The 19,421-nt window shown below is 48.5% G+C and overlaps 2 protein-coding genes across 4 annotated transcripts in view; both read left to right on the top strand.

The window, feature by feature from the left end:
• Positions 1-19,421, top strand: part of heatr6 (HEAT repeat containing 6) — an 81,575-nt gene that overhangs the window by 49,092 nt on the left and 13,062 nt on the right. For both annotated transcript variants that reach the window (XM_052529107.1, XM_052529108.1), the window contains 3 exons: positions 12,155-12,277; positions 15,629-15,753; positions 17,475-17,571. In XM_052529107.1, coding sequence (XP_052385067.1) covers positions 12,155-12,277; positions 15,629-15,753; positions 17,475-17,571 — 345 coding nt within the window. The remainder of the gene's footprint in view (positions 1-12,154; positions 12,278-15,628; positions 15,754-17,474; positions 17,572-19,421) is intronic.
• Positions 13,609-15,610, top strand: LOC127933001 (uncharacterized). Of its 2 annotated transcripts, XM_052529109.1 has the most exons (3): positions 13,609-14,141; positions 14,255-14,332; positions 14,563-15,610. In XM_052529109.1, the coding sequence occupies exons 1-3, from the start codon at positions 13,954-13,956 to the stop codon at positions 15,581-15,583; spliced, it is 1,287 nt and encodes a 428-aa protein (XP_052385069.1). In that variant the 5' UTR covers positions 13,609-13,953; the 3' UTR covers positions 15,584-15,610. The 2 variants fall into 2 exon arrangements, with proteins under 2 accessions (XP_052385069.1, XP_052385070.1); XM_052529110.1 differs by lacking the exon at positions 13,609-14,141 and having other exon boundaries at positions 14,152-14,332.

Below are 19,421 nucleotides of genomic sequence, written 5' to 3'. Positions count from 1 at the left end.
ACTATCACTACCGTCATCATCATTACTATCACTACCGTCATCATCATTACTATCACTACCGTCATCATTACCATCACTACCGTCATCATCATTACCATCACTACCGTCATCATCATTACTATCACTACCGTCATCATCATTACCATCACTACAGTCATCATTACTATCACTACCGTCATCATCATTACCATCACTACCGTCATCATCATTACCATCACTACCGTCATCATCATTACCATCACTACCGTCATCATCATTACCATCACTACCGTCATCATCATTACCATCACTACCGTCATCATCATTACCATCACTACCGTCATCATCATTACTATCACTACGTCATCATCATTACTATCACTACCGTCATCATCATTACTATCACTACCGGCATCATCATTACTATCACTACCGGCATCATCATTACTATCACTACCGGCATCATCATTACTATCACTACCGGCATCATCATTACTATCACTACCGTCATCATTATTACTGTCACTACCGTCATCATCATTACTATCACTACCGTCATCATTACTACCACTACTGTCGCTCATTATTATCACTGCCATCATCATCATTACTATCACTACCATCATCATCATTACTATCACTACCGCTCATCATCATTACTATCACTACCATCATCATTATTACTATCACTACGGCATCATCATCATTATTATCACTACCGCATCATCATCATTACTATCACTACCGGCATCATCATCATTACTATCACTACCATCATCATCATTACTATCACTACCATCATTACTATCACTACCGTCATCATTATTACTGTCACTACCGGCATCATCATTACTATCACTACGGCATCATCATTACTATCACTACCGTCATCATCATTACTACCACTACCGTCATCATCATTACTACCACTACCGTCATCATCATTACTATCACTACCGTCATCATTATTACTATCACTACCGTCATCATCATTACTATCACTACCGGCATCATTACTATCACTACCGTCATCATTATTACTATCACTACCGTCATCATCATTACTATCACTACCGGCATCATTACTATCACTACCGTCATCATTATTACTATCACTACCGTCATCATCATTACTATCACTACCGCATCATCATTACTATCACTACCGCCATCATCATTACTATCACTACCGCATCATCATTACTATCACTACGTCATCATTACTATCACTACCGTCATCATTATTACTATCACTACCGTCATCATCATTACTATCACTACCGTCATCATTACTATCACTACCGTCATCATTACTATCACTACCGGCATCATCATTACTATCACTACCATCATCATCATTACTACCACTACCGTCATCATCATTACTACCACTACCGTCATCATCATTACTATCACTACCGTCATCATCATTACTATCACTACCGGCACCATCATTACTATCACTACCGGCACCATCATTACTATCACTACCGTCATCACCATTACTATCACTACAGTCATCATCATTACTATCACTACCGGCATCATTATTACTATCACTACCATCATCATTACTATCACTACCGTCATCATTACTATCACTACCGTCATCATTACTATCACTACCGGCATCATCATTACTATCACTACTGTCATCATTACTATCACTACTGTCATCATTACTATCACTACCGTCATCATTATTACTACCACTACCATCATCATCATCATTACTATCACTACTGTCATCATTACTATCACTACTGGCATCATCATTACTATCACTACCATCAGTACTATCACTACCGTCATCATCATTACTACCACTACCGTCATCTTCATTACTATCACTACCATCAGTACTATCACTACCGTCATCATCATTACTACCACTACCATCAGTACTATCACTACCGTCATCATCATTACTATCACTACCATCAGTACTATCACTACCGTCATCAACACCACTACCATCATCAACATTACTATCACTACCATCAGTACTATCACTACCGTCATCATCACCACTACCATCATCATCATTACTATCACTACCATCATTACTACCACTACCATCATCATCACTACCATCAGTACTATCACTACCGTCATCATCACCACTACCAGCATCATCAGTACTATCACTACCGTCATCATCACCACTACCATCATCATCATTACTATCACTACCATCAGTACTATCACTATGGTCATCATCACCACTACCATCATCATCATTACTATCACTACCGTCATCATCATTACTTCCACTACCATCATCATCATTACTATCACTACCATCAGTACTATCACTACCGTCATCATCACCACTACCATCATCATCATTACTATAACTACCATCAGTACTATCACTACCGTCATCATCATTACTACCACTACCATCATCATCATTACTACCACTACCATCATCATCATTACTATCACTACCGTCATCATCACCACTACCATCGTCATCATTACTATAACTACCATCAGCACTATCACTACCGTCATCATCAGTACTATCACTACCGTCATCATCATTACTATCACTACCGTCATCATCATTACTATCACTACCATCATCATCATTACTATCACTACCATCATTACTTTCACTACCATCATCATTACTACCATCATCATTACTACCACCTCCATCATAATTACTATCACTACCGTCATCATCATTACTACCGTCATCATCATCACTTTCACTACCGTCACCATCATTACTACCACCTCCATCACCCCTACTACCCATACCAGTACTACTGTCACCCCTACTACCCATACCAGTACTACTGTCACCCCTACTACCCATACCAGTACTACCGTCACCCTTACTACCCATATTAGTACTACCGTCACCCCTACTACCCATACCAGTACTACCGTCACCCCTACTACCCATACCAGTACTACCGTCACCCCTACTACCCATACCAGTACTACCGTCACCCCTACTACCCATACCAGTACTACCGTCACCCCTACTACCCATACCAGTACTACCCATACCAGTACTACCGTCACCCCTACTACCCATACCAGTACTACCGTCACCCCTACTACCAGTACCAGTACTACCGTCACCCCTACTACCCATACCAGTACTACCGTCACCCCTACCAGTACTACCGTCACCCCTACTACCCATACCAGTACTACCGTCACCCCTACTACCCATACCAGTACTACCGTCACCCCTACTACCCATACCAGTACTACCGTCACCCCTACTACCAGTACCAGTACTACCGTCACCCCTACTACCCATACCAGTACTACCGTCACCCCTACTACCCGTACCAGTACTACAGTCACCCCTACTACCCATACCAGTACTACAGTCACCCCTACCTCCCGTACCACTACTACCGTCACCCCTACTACCCATACCAGTACTACAGTCACCCCTACCTCCCGTACCACTACTACCGTCACTTAACTGATGTCTTTACCATCACCCCATCTATCCGTACCAGTACTACAGTCACCCCTACTACCCATACCAGTACTACAGTCACCCCTAATACCAGTACCAGTACTACCGTCACCCCTACTACCCATACCAGTACTACCGTCACCCCTACTACCTGTACCAGTACTACAGTCACCCCTACTACCCATACCAGTACTACCATCACCCCTACTACCCGTACCAGTACTACCGTCACCCCTACTACCCGTACCAGTACTACCGTCACCCCTACTACCCATACCAGTACTACAGTCACCCCTACCTCCCGTACCACTACTACCGTCACTTAACTGATGTCTTTACCATCACCCCATCTATCCGTACCAGTACTACAGTCACCCCTACTACCCATACCAGTACTACAGTCACCCCTAATACCAGTACCAGTACTACCGTCACCCCTACTACCCATACCAGTACTACCGTCACCCCTACTACCCGTACCAGTACTACCGTCACCCCTACTACCCGTACCAGTACTACCGTCACCCCTACTACCCATACCAGTACTACCGTCACCCCTACTACCCGTACCAGTACTACCGTCACCCCTACTACCCATACCAGTACTACAGTCACCCCTACCTCCCGTACCACTACTACCGTCACCCCTACTACCCATACCAGTACTACAGTCACCCCTACCTCCCGTACCACTACTACCGTCACTTAACTGATGTCTTTACCATCACCCCATCTATCCGTACCAGTACTACAGTCACCCCTACTACCCATACCAGTACTACAGTCACCCCTACTACCCATACCAGTACTACAGTCACCCCTACTACCAGTACCAGTACTACCGTCACCCCTACTACCCATACCAGTACCACCGTCACCCCTACTACCCATACCAGTACTACAGTCACCCCTACCTACCACTACTACCGTCACTTAACTGATGTCTTTACCATCACCCCATCTATCCGTACCAGTACTACAGTCACCCCTACTACCCATACCAGTACTACAGTCACCCCTACCTCCCGTACCACTACTACCGTCACTTAACTGATGTCTTTACCATCACCCCATCTATCCGTACCAGTACTACAGTCACCCCTAATACCAGTACCAGTACTACCGTCACCCATACTACCAGTACTACCATCACCCCTACTACCTGTACCAGTACTACAGTCACCCATACTACCAGTACTACCATCACCCCTACTTCCAGTACCAGTACTACAGTCACCCATACCAGTACTACCCATACCAGTACTACAGTCACCCCTACTACCCGTACCAGTACTACCGTCACCCCTACTACCCATACCAGTACTACCGTCACCCCTACTACCCATACCAGTACTACCGTCACCCCTACTACCAGTACCAGTACTACAGTCACCCATACTACCAGTACCAGTACTACAGTCACCCATACTACCCGTACCAGTACTACCTTCACCCCTACTACCAGTACCAGTACTACAGTCACCCCTACCTCCCGTACCACTACTACCGTCACCCCTACTACCAGTACCAGTACTACAGTCACCCCTACCTCCCGTACCACTACTACCGTCACTTAACTGATGTCTTTACCATCACCCCATCTACCCGTACCAGTACTACCGTCACCCCTACTACCAGTACCAGTACTACAGTCACCCATACTACCAGTACCAGTACTACAGTCACCCATACTACCCGTACCAGTACTACCTTCACCCCTACTACCCATACCAGTACTACAGTCACCCCTACCTCCCGTACCACTACTACCGTCACTTAACTGATGTCTTTACCATCACCCCATCTACCCGTACCAGTACTACCGTCACCCCTACTACCCGTACCAGTACTACCGTCACCCCTACTACCCATACCAGTACTACCGTCACCCCTACTACCAGTACCAGTACTACCATCATCCCTACTACCCATACCAGTACTACCGTCACCCCTACTACCAGTACTACAGTCACCCCTACTACCCCTACCAGTACTACTGTCACCCCTACTACCCGTACCAGTACCAGTACTACAGTCACCCCTACTACCCATACCATACTGCCGTCACCCCTACTACCCATACCAGTACTACCATCACCCCTACTACCCGTACCAGTGCTTCCGTCACCCCTACTACCCATACCAGTACTACAGTCAACCCTAATACCAGTACTACCGTCACCCCTACTACCAGTACCAGTACCAGTACTACCGTCACCCCTACTACCCGTACCAGTGCTACCGTCACCCCTACTACCCGTACCAGTACTACTATCACCCCTTCTACCCATACCAGTACTACAGTCACCCCTAATACCAGTACCAGTACTACCGTCACCCATACTACCAGTACTACCATCACCCCTACTACCTGTACCAGTACTACAGTCACCCATACCAGTACTACCCATACCAGTACTACAGTCACCCCTACTACCCGTACCAGTACTACCATCACCCCTACTACCCATACCAGTACCTACAGTCACCCCTACTACCCATACCAGTACCTACAGTCACCCCTACTACCCATACCAGTACCAGTACTACCATCACCCGTTTTGATAGTAATATATGCCATTTAGCAGACGCTTTTATCCAAAGCGACTTACAGTCATGTGTGCATACATTCTACGTATGGGTGGTCCCGGGAATCGAACCCACTACCCTGGCGTTACAAGCGCCATGCTCTACCAACTGAGCTACAGAAGGACCATGATAGCCTTTAGCCGCACCCTCATCCTACTCCTCCTCTGTTCCGTGGGTGATGTGGAGGTAAACCAGGCCCTGCATGTCCCCAGGCACCTTCATTCATTCATCCTGCCCTGCCCTAAGGTCTTCGAAAGCCAAGTCAACAAACAGATCACTGACCATCTCGAATCCCACCGTTCTTCTCCGCTGTGCAATCTGGTTTCCGAGCCGGTCACGGGTGAACCTCAGCCACGCTAAAGGTACTAAATTATATCATAACCGCCATCGATAAAAGACAGTACTGTGCAGCCGTCTTCATCGACCTGGCCAAGGCTTTCGACTCTGTCAATCACCATATTCTTATCGGCGGACTCAGTAGCCTCGGATTTTGTAATGACTGCCTTGCCTGCTTCTCCAACTACTTTGCAGACAGAGTTCAGTGTGTCAAATCGGAGGGCATGTTGTCCGGTCCTCTGGCAGTCTCTATGGGGGTGCCACAGGGTCCAATTCTCGGGCCGACTCTTTTCTCTGTATATATCAATGATGTTGCTCTTGCTGCGGGCGATTCCCTGATCCACCTCTACGCAGACGACACCATTCTGTATACTTCTGGCCCTTCCATGGACACTGCTATCTAACTTCCAAACGAGCTTCAAAGCCATACAACACTCCTTCCGTGGCCTCCAACTGCTCTTAAACGCTAGTAAAACCAAATGCATGCTTTTCAACCGTTCGCTGCCTGCACCCGCACGCCCGACTAGCATCACCAACCTGGATGGTTCCGACCTTGAATATGTGGACACCTATAAGTACCTAGGTGTCTGGCTAGACTGTAAACTCTCCTTCCAGACTCATATCAAACATCTCCAATCGAAAATCAAATCAAGAGTCTGCTTTCTATTTCACAACAAAGCCTCCTTCACTCACGCCGCCAAGCTTACCCTAGTAAAACTGACTATCCTACCGATCCTCGACTTCGGCGATGTCATCTACAAAATGGCTTCCAATACTCTACTCAGCAAACTGGATGCAGTTTATCACAGTGCCATCCGCTTTGTTACTAAAGCACCTTATACTACGCACCACTGCGACCTATATGCTCTCGTCGGCTGGCCCTCGCTACATATTCGTCGCCAGACCCACTGGCTCCAGGTCATCTACAAGTCTATGCTAGGTAAAGCTCCGCCTTATCTCCGTTCACTGGTCATGATGGCAACACTCACCCGTAGCACGCGCTCCAGCAGGTGTAGCTCACTGATCATCCCTAAAGCCAACACCTCATTTGGCCGCCTTTCCTTCCAGTTCTCTGCGTCCTGTGACTGGAACGAATTCGTTGAAGTTGGAGACTTATCTCCCTCACCAACTTTAAACATCTGCTATCTGAGCAGCAAACCGATAGCCGCAGCTGTACATAGTCCATCGGTAAATAGCCCACCCAATCTACCTGCCTCATCCCCATACTGTTTTTATTTATTTACTTTTCTGCTCTTTTGCACACCAATATCTATACCTGTACATGACCATCTGATCATTTATCACTCCAGTGTTAATTTGCTAAATTGTAATTATTCGCCTACCTCCTCATGCCTTTTGCACACAATGTATATAGACTCTGTGTTATTGACTTGTTTATTGTTTACTCCATATGTAACTCTGTGTTGTCTGTTCACACTGCTATGCTTTATCTTGGCCAGGTCGAAGTTGTAAATGAGAACTTGTTCTCAACTAGCCTACCTGGTTAAATAAAGGTGTTCTCAACTGGCCTACCTGGTTAAATAAAGGTGTTCTCAACTAGCCTACCTGGTGAAATAAAGGTGTTCTCAACTGGCCTACCTGGTTAAATAAAGGTGTTCTCAACTAGCCTACCTGGTTAAATAAAGGTGTTCTCAACTAGCCTACCTGGTTAAATAAAGGTGAAATAAAATACATGTAAAAAATACCATCACCCCTACCAGTACGATTTTGAATGATAATCACTAGTAGTAATAATAAGTAAGTTACTGTTTACTATACAGATGTTATTATTTTTTATGTATTTAACCTTTATTTAACTCGGCAAGTCGGTTAAGAACAAATTCTTATTTACAATGACGGCCTAGGAACAGTGGGTTAACTGGCCTAGGAACAGTGGGTTAACTGGCCTAGGAACAGTGGGTTAACTGGCCTAGGAACAGTGGGTTAACTGGTCTAGGAACAGTGGGTTAACTGGCCTAGGAACAGTGGGTTAACTGGCCTAGGAACAGTGGGTTAACTGGTCTAGGAACAGTGGGTTAACTGGCCTAGGAACAGTGGGTTAACTGGCCTAGGAACAGTGGGTTAACTGGCCTAGGAACAGTGGGTTAACTGGTCTAGGAACAGTGGGTTAACTGGTCTAGGAACAGTGGGTTAACTGGCCTAGGAACAGTGGGTTAACTGGCCTAGGAACAGTGGGTTAACTGGCCTAGGAACAGTGGGTTAACTGGCCTAGGAACAGTGGGTTAACTGGCCTAGGAACAGTGGGTTAACTGGTCTAGGAACAGTGGGTTAACTGGTCTAGGAACAGTGGGTTAACTGGCCTAGGAACAGTGGGTTAACTGGCCTAGGAACAGTGGGTTAACTGGCCTAGGAACAGTGGGTTAACTGGTCTAGGAACAGTGGGTTAACTGGTCTAGGAACAGTGGGTTAACTGGCCTAGGAACAGTGGGTTAACTGGCCTAGGAACAGTGGGTTAACTGGCCTAGGAACAGTGGGTTAACTGGCCTAGGAACAGTGGGCTAACTGGCCTAGGAACAGTGGGCTAACTGGCCTAGGAACAGTGGGTTAACTGGCCTAGGAACAGTGGGTTAACTGGCCTAGGAACAGTGGGTTAACTGGCCTAGGAACAGTGGGTTAACTGGCCTAGGAACAGTGGGTTAACTGGCCTAGGAACAGTGGGTTAACTGGCCTAGGAACAGTGGGTTAACTGGCCTAGGAACAGTGGGTTAACTGGCCTAGGAACAGTGGGTTAACTGGCCTAGGAACAGTGGGTTAACTGGCCTAGGAACAGTGGGTTAACTGGTCTAGGAACAGTGGGTTAACTGGCCTAGGAACAGTGGGTTAACTGGCCTAGGAACAGTGGGTTAACTGGTCTAGGAACAGTGGGTTAACTGGCCTAGGAACAGTGGGTTAACTGGCCTAGGAACAGTGGGCTAACTGGCCTAGGAACAGTGGGTTAACTGGCCTAGGAACAGTGGGTTAACTGGCCTAGGAACAGTGGGTTAACTGGCCTAGGAACAGTGGGTTAACTGGCCTAGGAACAGTGGGTTAACTGGCCTAGGAACAGTGGGTTAACTGGTCTAGGAACAGTGGGTTAACTGGTCTAGGAACAGTGGGTTAACTGGCCTAGGAACAGTGGGTTAACTGGCCTAGGAACAGTGGGTTAACTGGCCTAGGAACAGTGGGTTAACTGGCCTAGGAACAGTGGGCTAACTGGCCTAGGAACAGTGGGCTAACTGGTCTAGGAACAGTGGGCTAACTGGTCTAGGAACAGTGGGCTAACTGGCCTAGGAACAGTGGGTTAACTGGCCTAGAAACAGTGGGTTAACTGGCCTAGAAACAGTGGGTTAACTGGCCTAGGAACAGTGGGTTAACTGGCCTAGGAACAGTGGGTTAACTGGCCTAGGAACAGTGGGTTAACTGGCCTAGGAACAGTGGGTTAACTGGCCTAGGAACAGTGGGTTAACTGGCCTAGGAACAGTGGGTTAACTGGCCTAGGAACAGTGGGTTAACTGGCCTAGGAACAGTGGGTTAACTGGCCTAGGAACAGTGGGTTAACTGGCCTAGGAACAGTGGGTTAACTGGCCTAGGAACAGTGGGTTAACTGGCCTAGGAACAGTGGGTTAACTGGCCTAGGAACAGTGGGTTAACTGGTCTAGGAACAGTGGGTTAACTGGTCTAGGAACAGTGGGTTAACTGGCCTAGGAACAGTGGGTTAACTGGCCTAGGAACAGTGGGTTAACTGGCCTAGGAACAGTGGGTTAACTGGCCTAGGAACAGTGGGTTAACTGGCCTAGGAACAGTGGGTTAACTGGCCTAGGAACAGTGGGTTAACTGGTCTAGGAACAGTGGGTTAACTGGTCTAGGAACAGTGGGTTAACTGGCCTAGGAACAGTGGGTTAACTGGCCTAGGAACAGTGGGTTAACTGGCCTAGGAACAGTGGGTTAACTGGCCTAGGAACAGTGGGTTAACTGGCCTAGGAACAGTGGGTTAACTGGCCTAGGAACAGTGGGTTAACTGGCCTAGGAACAGTGGGTTAACTGGCCTAGGAACAGTGGGTTAACTGGCCTAGGAACAGTGGGCTAACTGGCCTAGGAACAGTGGGCTAACTGGCCTAGGAACAGTGGGCTAACTGGTCTAGGAACAGTGGGCTAACTGGCCTAGGAACAGTGGGTTAACTGGCCTAGGAACAGTGGGTTAACTGGCCTAGGAACAGTGGGTTAACTGGCCTAGGAACAGTGGGTTAACTGGCCTAGGAACAGTGGGTTAACTGGCCTAGGAACAGTGGGTTAACTGGCCTAGGAACAGTGGGTTAACTGGCCTAGGAACAGTGGGTTAACTGGCCTAGGAACAGTGGGTTAACTGGTCTAGGAACAGTGGGTTAACTGGTCTAGGAACAGTGGGTTAACTGGTCTAGGAACAGTGGGTTAACTGGCCTAGGAACAGTGGGTTAACTGGCCTAGGAACAGTGGGTTAACTGGTCTAGGAACAGTGGGTTAACTGGCCTAGGAACAGTGGGTTAACTGGCCTAGGAACAGTGGGTTAACTGGCCTAGGAACAGTGGGTTAACTGGCCTAGGAACAGTGGGTTAACTGGCCTAGGAACAGTGGGTTAACTGGCCTAGGAACAGTGGGTTAACTGGTCTAGGAACAGTGGGTTAACTGGTCTAGGAACAGTGGGTTAACTGGCCTAGGAACAGTGGGATAACTGGCCTAGGAACAGTGGGCTAACTGGCCTAGGAACAGTGGGCTAACTGGTCTAGGAACAGTGGGCTAACTGGCCTAGGAACAGTGGGTTAACTGGCCTAGGAACAGTGGGTTAACTGGCCTAGAAACAGTGGGTTAACTGGCCTAGGAACAGTGGGTTAACTGGCCTAGGAACAGTGGGTTAACTGGCCTAGGAACAGTGGGTTAACTGGCCTAGGAACAGTGGGTTAACTGGTCTAGGAACAGTGGGTTAACTGGCCTAGGAACAGTGGGCTAACTGGTCTAGGAACAGTGGGCTAACTGGTCTAGGAACAGTGGGCTAACTGGCCTAGGAACAGTGGGTTAACTGGCCTAGGAACAGTGGGTTAACTGGCCTAGGAACAGTGGGTTAACTGGCCTAGGAACAGTGGGTTAACTGGCCTAGGAACAGTGGGTTAACTGGCCTAGGAACAGTGGGTTAACTGGTCTAGGAACAGTGGGTTAACTGGCCTAGGAACAGTGGGCTAACTGGCCTAGGAACAGTGGGCTAACTGGCCTAGGAACAGTGGGCTAACTGGTCTAGGAACAGTGGGCTAACTGGTCTAGGAACAGTGGGCTAACTGGCCTAGGAACAGTGGGTTAACTGGCCTAGGAACAGTGGGCTAACTGGTCTAGGAACAGTGGGCTAACTGGTCTAGGAACAGTGGGCTAACTGGTCTAGGAACAGTGGGCTAACTGGTCTAGGAACAGTGGGCTAACTGGTCTAGGAACAGTGGGTTAACTGCCTTGTTCAGGTGCAGAACGACAGATTTTTACCTTGTCAGGTCTCGGATTCGATCTAGCGACCTCTGGCTACTAGTCCAACGCTCTAACCACTAGGCTACCTGCCACCCCTTATTCAGTGTCCCTCAGGCTATGGCAAGCAAATACATTTGGCTGTATTTTCATTGCCTCTCTCTCACTGTCTGTCTGTCTGTCTGTCTGTCTCTCTGTCTCTCTGTCTCTCTGTCTCTCTGTCTCTCTGTCTCTCTCTGTCTCTCTCTGTCTCTCTCTGTCACTCTCTGTCACTCTCTGTCACTCTCTGTCACTCTCTGTCTATGTCTGTCTGTTTAGGAGAAGAGCCAGGTTCTGTGTGTAACAGTATTGTTGGGGCTGACCTACAGTGATAACTCTCTGGTGAAGGCTGCTGCAGTCAGAGCTCTGGGAGTCTACATTCTGTTCCCCTGTCTACGAGAGGTACATACATACACACTGGAATCTGTGGTGGCACTGTAGACTGGTCTCACCACTAGACCAGACAGGCCACATCCCACTAGACCAGACAGGCCACATCCCACATCCCACTAGACCAGACAGGCCACATCCCACTAGACCAGACAGGCCACATCCCACTAGACCAGACAGGCCACATCCCACTAGACCAGACAGGCCACATCCCACTAGACCAGACAGGCCACATCCCACTAGACCAGAAAGGCCACATCCCACTAGACCAGACAGGCCACATCCCACTAGACCAGACAGGCCACATCCCACTAGACCAGACAGGCCACATCCCACTAGACCAGACAGGCCACATCCCACTAGACCAGACAGGCCACATCCCACTAGACCAGACAGGCCACATCCCACTAGACCAGACAGGCCACATCCCACTAGACCAGACAGGCCACATCCCACTAGACCAGACAGGCCACATCCCACTAGACCAGACAGGCCACATCCCACTAGACCAGACAGGCCACATCCCACTAGACCAGACAGGCCACATCCCACTAGACCAGACAGGCCACATCACACTAGACCAGACAGGCCACATCACACTAGACCAGACAGGCCACATCACACTAGACCAGACAGGCCACATCCCACTAGACCAGACAGGCCACATCCCACTAGACCAGACAGGCCACATCCCACTAGACCAGACAGGCCACATCACACTAGACCAGACAGGCCACATCCCACTAGACCAGACAGGCCACATCCCACTAGACCAGACAGGCCACATCCCACTAGACCAGACAGGCCACATCCCACTAGACCAGACAGGCCACATCCCACTAGACCAGACAGGCCACATCCCACTAGACCAGACAGGCCACATCCCACTAGACCAGACAGGCCACATCCCACTAGACCAGACAGGCCACATCCCACTAGACCAGACAGGCCACATCCCACTAGACCAGACAGGCCACATCCCACTAGACCAGACAGGCCACATCCCACTAGACCAGACAGGCCACATCACACTAGACCAGACAGGCCACATCACACTAGACCAGACAGGCCACATCACACTAGACCAGACAGGCCACATCCCACTAGACCAGACAGGCCACATCCCACTAGACCAGACAGGCCACATCCCACTAGACCAGACAGGCCACATCACACTAGACCAGACAGGCCACATCCCACTAGACCAGACAGGCCACATCCCACTAGACCAGACAGGCCACATCCCACTAGACCAGACAGGCCACATCCCACTAGACCAGACAGGCCACATCCCACTAGACCAGACAGGCCACATCCCACTAGACCAGACAGGCCACATCCCACTAGACCAGACAGGCCACATCCCACTAGACCAGACAGGCCACATCCCACTAGACCAGACAGGCCACATCCCACTAGACCAGACAGGCCACATCCCACTAGACCAGACAGGCCACATCCCACAGGGACATTTAAAAGTGATAATCAAAAGTTTGAGGATTGTCAGAAATGATTTTAAACATTGTGTTTGGGTGGAGTTTTTCAAAGGATTCTCCTGTGCGTTGGAAAAATGAGGTAGGTAGGATTGATGGAACAGGATTAGACTTAATCTGTCTAGGAAACGCTGTAACAATCATTTTAGTCAGGTTGATGAGTCTGTTTATAACGACCAGCTAGTCAGGGTGGTGATGATATCTGTTTATAACGACCAGCTAGTCAGGGTGATGATGATGTCTGTTTATAACACCCAGCTAGTCAGGGTGATGATGATGTCTGTTTATAACACCCAGCTAGTCAGGGTGATGATGATGTCTGTTTATAACACCCAGCTAGTCAGGGTGATGATGATATCTGTTTATAACACCCAGCTAGTCAGGTTGATGAGTCTGTTTATAACGACCAGCTAGTCAGGGTGGTGATGATATCTGTTTATAACACCCAGCTAGTCAGGGTGATGATGATGTCTGTTTATAACACCCAGCTAGTCAGGGTGATGATGATGTCTGTTTATAACAACCAGCTAGTCAGGGTGATGATGATGTCTGTTTATAACACCCAGCTAGTCAGGTTGATGAGTCTGTTTATAACGACCAGCTAGTCAGGGTGGTGATGATATCTGTTTATAACGACCAGCTAGTCAGGGTGATGATGATGTCTGTTTATAACACCCAGCTAGTCAGGGTGATGATGATGTCTGTTTATAACACCCAGCTAGTCAGGGTGATGATGATGTCTGTTTATAACACCCAGCTAGTCAGGGTGATGATGTCGTCTGTTTATAACACCCAGCTAGTCAGGGTGATGATGATGTCTGTTTATAACACCCAGCTAGTCAGGGTGATGATGATGTCTGTTTATAACACCCAGCTAGTCAGGGTGATGATGTCTGTTTATAACAACCAGCTAGTCAGGGTGGTGATGATGTCTGTTTATAACACCCAGCTAGTCAGGGTGATGATGATGTCTGTTTATAACACCCAGCTAGTCAGGGTGGTGATGATGTCTGTTTATAACACCCAGCTAGTCAGGGTGATGATGATGTCTGTTTATAACACCCAGCTAGTCAGGGTGGTGATGATGTCTGTTTATAACAACCAGCTAGTCAGGGTGGTGATGATGTCTGTTTACAACACCCAGCTAGTCAGGGTGATGATGATGTCTGTTTATAACACCCAGCTAGTCAGGGTGGTGATGATGTCTGTTTATAACACCCAGCTAGTCAGGGTGGTGATGATGTCTGTTTATAACACCCAGCTAGTCAGGGTGGTGATGATGTCTGTTTATAACACCCAGCTAGTCAGGGTGATGATGTCTGTTTATAACAACCAGCTAGTCAGGGTGGTGATGATGTCTGTTTATAACACCCAGCTAGTCAGGGTGGTGATGATGTCTGTTTATAACACCCAGCTAGTCAGGGTGGTGATGATATCTGTTTATAACACCCAGCAGGTTCAGCTAGTCAGGGTGGTGATGATGTCTGTTTATAACAACCAGCTAGTCAGGGTGATGATGATGTCTGTTTATAACACCCAGCTAGTCAGGGTGGTGATGATGTCTGTTTATAACACCCAGCTAGTCAGGGTGGTGATGATATCTGTTTATAACACCCAGCAGGTTCAGCTAGTCAGGGTGGTGATGATGTCTGTTTATAACACCCAGCTAGTCAGGGTGGTGATGATATCTGTTTATAACACCCAGCAGGTTCAGCTAGTCAGGGTGGTGATGATGTCTGTTTATAACACCCAGCTAGTCAGGGTGGTGATGATGTCTGTTTATAACACCCTGTTAGTCAGGGTGATGATGAGTTTGCCAGGGTAGAGGAAGCATCTCTGCTGTGCAGGAAGTGACGAGATGTCTCTACAGGATGTGATGTTTGTAGCAGACACGGCCAACGCCATCCTGACAGCCCTGGACGACCGCTCACCCAATGTCCGCTCCAAGGCTGCCTGGTCGCTAGGCAACCTCACCGACACACTCATCGTCAACATGTGAGAGACCGCGCGCACACACAAACTGTCAATGTAGACAACCCATCAGCTTTCCTGTCTATTAATTTTCTTTCGCTCTTTCCCTTGTCCCTGTCCCCTCTCACTCCTGTCTCTCTATCCTCTCTACCCCTCGCTCTCTCCTCTCTACCCCTCGCTCTCTCCTCTCTACCCCTCGCTCTCTCCTCTCTACCCCTCGCTCTCTCCTCTCTACCCCTCGCTCTCTCCTCTCTACCCCTCGCTCTCTCCTCTCTACCCCTCGCTCTCTCCTCTCTACCCCTCGCTCTCTACCCCTCGCTCTCTACTCTCTACCCCTTGCTCTCTCCTCTCTTTCCCTCCTCTCTACCCCTTGCTCTCTCCTCTCTTTCCCTCCTCTCTACCCCTTGCTCTCTCCTCTCTTTCCCTCCTCTCTACCCCTTGCTCTCTCCTCTCTTTCCCTCCTCTCTACCCCTCGCTCTCTCCTCTCTACCCCTCGCTCTCTCCTCTCTACCCCTCGCTCTCTCCTCTCTACCCCTCGCTCTCTCCTCTCTACCCCTCGCTCTCTCCTCTCTACCCCTCGCTCTCTCCTCTCTACCCCTCGCTCTCTCCTCTCTACCCCTCGCTCTCTCCTCTCTACCCCTCGCCCTCTCCTCTCTACCCCTCGCTCTCTACCCCTCGCTCTCTACTCTCTCTCTCTCCTCTCTACCCCTTGCTCTCTCCTCTCTTTCCCTCCCCTCTACCCCTTGCTCTCTCCTCTCTTTCCCTCCTCTCTACCCCTTGCTCTCTCCTCTCTTTCCCTCCTCTCTACCCCTTGCTCTCTCCTCTCTTTCCCTCCTCTCTACCCCTCGCTCTCTCCTCTCTACCCCTCGCTCTCTCCTCTCTACCCCTCGCTCTCTCCTCTCTACCCCTCGCTCTCTCCTCTCTACCCCTCGCTCTCTCCTCTCTACCCTCGCTCTCTCCTCTCTACCCCTCGCTCTCTCCTCTCTACCCCTCGCTCTCTCCTCTCTACCCCTCGCTCTCTCCTCTCTACCCCTCGCTCTCTCCGCTCTACCCCTCGCTCTCTCCGCTCTACCCCTCGCTCTCTCCGCTCTACCCCTCGCTCTCTCCTCTCTACCCCTCGCTCTCTCCTCTCTACCCCTCGCTCTCTCCTCTCTACCCCTCGCTCTCTCCTCTCTACCCCTCGCTCTCTCCTCTCTACCCCTCGCTCTCTCCTCTCTACCCCTCGCTCTCTCCGCTCTACCCCTCGCTCTCTCCGCTCTACCCCTCGCTCTCTCCGCTCTACCCCTCGCTCTCTCCGCTCTACCCCTCGCTCTCTCCGCTCTACCCCTCGCTCTCTCCGCTCTACCCCTCGCTCTCTCCGCTCTACCCCTCGCTCTCTCCGCTCTACCCCTCGCTCTCTCCGCTCTACCCCTCGCTCTCTCCGCTCTACCCCTCGCTCTCTCCGCTCTACCCCTCGCTGTCTCCGCTCTACCCCTCGCTCTCTCCGCTCTACCCCTCGCTCTCTCCGCTCTACCCCTCGCTCTCTCCGCTCTACCCCTCGCTCTCTCCGCTCTACCCCTCGCTCTCTCCGCTCTACCCCTCGCTCTCTCCGCTCTACCCCTCGCTGTCTCCGCTCTACCCCTCGCTGTCTCCGCTCTACCCCTCGCTGTCTCCGCTCTACCCCTCGCTGTCTCCGCTCTACCCCTCGCTCTCTCCTCTTCCCCCTGCTCTCTCTCCCTCTCCTCCCTCCCCTCTCCTCCTCTCAGGGGATGTGTTGGGCAGGTTTTCCAGGAGGAGTTGTCTGATATGCTGGTGCTCCAGATGCTTCAGTCAGCCACCAAGGCTGCTTTTGACAAGGACAGGGTGAGAACACACACCAGATTATTCAGAAACTACCCAGACCTCTGAACCACATTTTGTTAAGTTACAGCCTTATTCTAAAATTTCATCATCAATCTAGAAAATTTTGGAAGGCGATTAAGTCGATGTCTGGTAACAGTAATGTTAAATAATTACTGTCATGTGTATTGAAGGACTCTGTTGCTATATATGACAAAACTGAATTGTTTCAATGAGCACTTTGTATCATCTGTTAGACTGTTTGATTAAGTGCCCTCTGTCTCTGTACAACCCTGTGTGGATGAACCAGTGAGAGCTGGTCAAACGTTTAGCTTTTTGCCATTCTCAGTGCAGGTGGTACTTAAAGCCCTGAAATCCTTAGATCAGAGAAAGCCTGCAGGTCCTGATCTTCTTGATCCCTGCTTTTTAAATCTGGCAGCTGATTTCATAGCCGAACCACTTACATCTCTGTTCAATCTAACCCTGGAATGTAATGAAATTCCAAACATCTGGAAATCAGCATTTGCCCTTCCACTTTTAAAAGGGGGAGATCCAACTCTTTTAAATAATTATAGGCCCATCTCAAAGCTGTCACCCCTGGTGAAAATACTGGAAACCCTTGTAAGTGAACAGCTAAAATAGTTTTTATTTACTATCTCTATTTCATCAATATACCAATCGGGCTTCAGGAAGAAGCATAGCACAATTACAGCCGCCATGAAGGTTTTAAAGGACAAAAAACAGCACTGTCTCACTTTTTATTGATCTCTCTAAGGCTTTTGATACAGTTGATCATGCTATACTAAGGCAGAGATTGTCGAGTGTAGGTCTTTCAGAGCATGCAGTTGCATGGTTTGCTAACTATCTGTCTGATAGAACTCAGTGCACTCTGTTGGATGGGCTCATGTCTATTAAATTGTCTGTCTGTAATGGTGTGCCCCAGGGCTCTATACTTGGTCCCCTCTTATTCACTATTTACAGTTGAAGTCGGAAGTTTACATACACTTAGGTTGGAGTCATTAAAACTCGTTTTTCAACCACTCCACAAATGTCTTGTTAACAAACTGTAGTTTTGGCAAGTCGGTTAGGACATCTACTTTGTGCATGACACAAGTAATTTTTCCAACAATTGTTTACAGATTATTTCACTGTAGCACAATTCCAGTGGGTCAGAAGTTTACATACACTAAGTTGACTGGGCCTTTAAACAGCTTGGAAAATTCCAGACAATTATGTCATGGCTTTAGAAGCTTCTGATAGGCTAATTGACATAATTTGAGTCAATTGGAGGTGTACATGTGGATGTATTTCAAGGCCTACCTTCAATCTCAGTGCCTCTTTTCTTGACATCATGGGAAAATCGAAAGAAATCAGCCAAGACCTCAGAAAATAATTGTATACCTCAACAAGTCTGATTTCCAAATGCCTGAAGGTACCATGTTCATCTGTACAAACAATAGTACGCAAGTATAAACACCATGGGACCACGCAGCCGTCATACCGCTCAGGAAGGAGACTCGTTCTGTCTCCTAGAGATTAACATACTTTTGTGCGAAAAATGCAAATCAATCCCAGAACAACAGCAAAGGACCTTGTGAAGATGCTGGAGGAAACCGGTACAAATGATCTATATCCACAGTGAAACAAGTCCTATATCGACATAATCCTCTGTCCTGATGATAATAAAAATAGAACTGTTTGGCCATAATGTCCATCGTTTTGTTTGGAGGAAAAATGGGGAGGCTTGCAGGAGGGACTGGTGCACTTCACAAAATAGATGGCATCATGAGGAAGGACAATTCTGTGGATATATTGAAGCAACGTCTCAAGACATCAGTCAGGCTGCAAATGGGTCTTCCAAATGGACAATGAAC

The sequence above is a fragment of the Oncorhynchus keta genome, chromosome 11 (genome assembly GCF_023373465.1).
Source record: "Oncorhynchus keta strain PuntledgeMale-10-30-2019 chromosome 11, Oket_V2, whole genome shotgun sequence".
Classification (NCBI taxonomy): Eukaryota; Metazoa; Chordata; class Actinopteri; order Salmoniformes; family Salmonidae; genus Oncorhynchus; species Oncorhynchus keta.
Note: the sequence above shows the minus strand (reverse complement) of the source record. Positions and strands in the feature narration are given on the sequence as shown.

Excerpts from the sequence above, each read along its gene's own strand:
- LOC127933001 (XM_052529109.1), top strand. The coding sequence starts at position 13,954 with ATGATATCTGTTTATAACGACCAGCTAGTCAGGGTGATGATGATGTCT. Across the intron at positions 14,142-14,254 it reads TATAACACCCAGCTAGTCAG|GGTGATGATGATGTCTGTTT; the intron begins GTTGATGAGTCT and ends CCAGCTAGTCAG. Across the intron at positions 14,333-14,562 it reads TATAACACCCAGCTAGTCAG|GGTGATGATGATGTCTGTTT; the intron begins GTTGATGAGTCT and ends CCAGCTAGTCAG.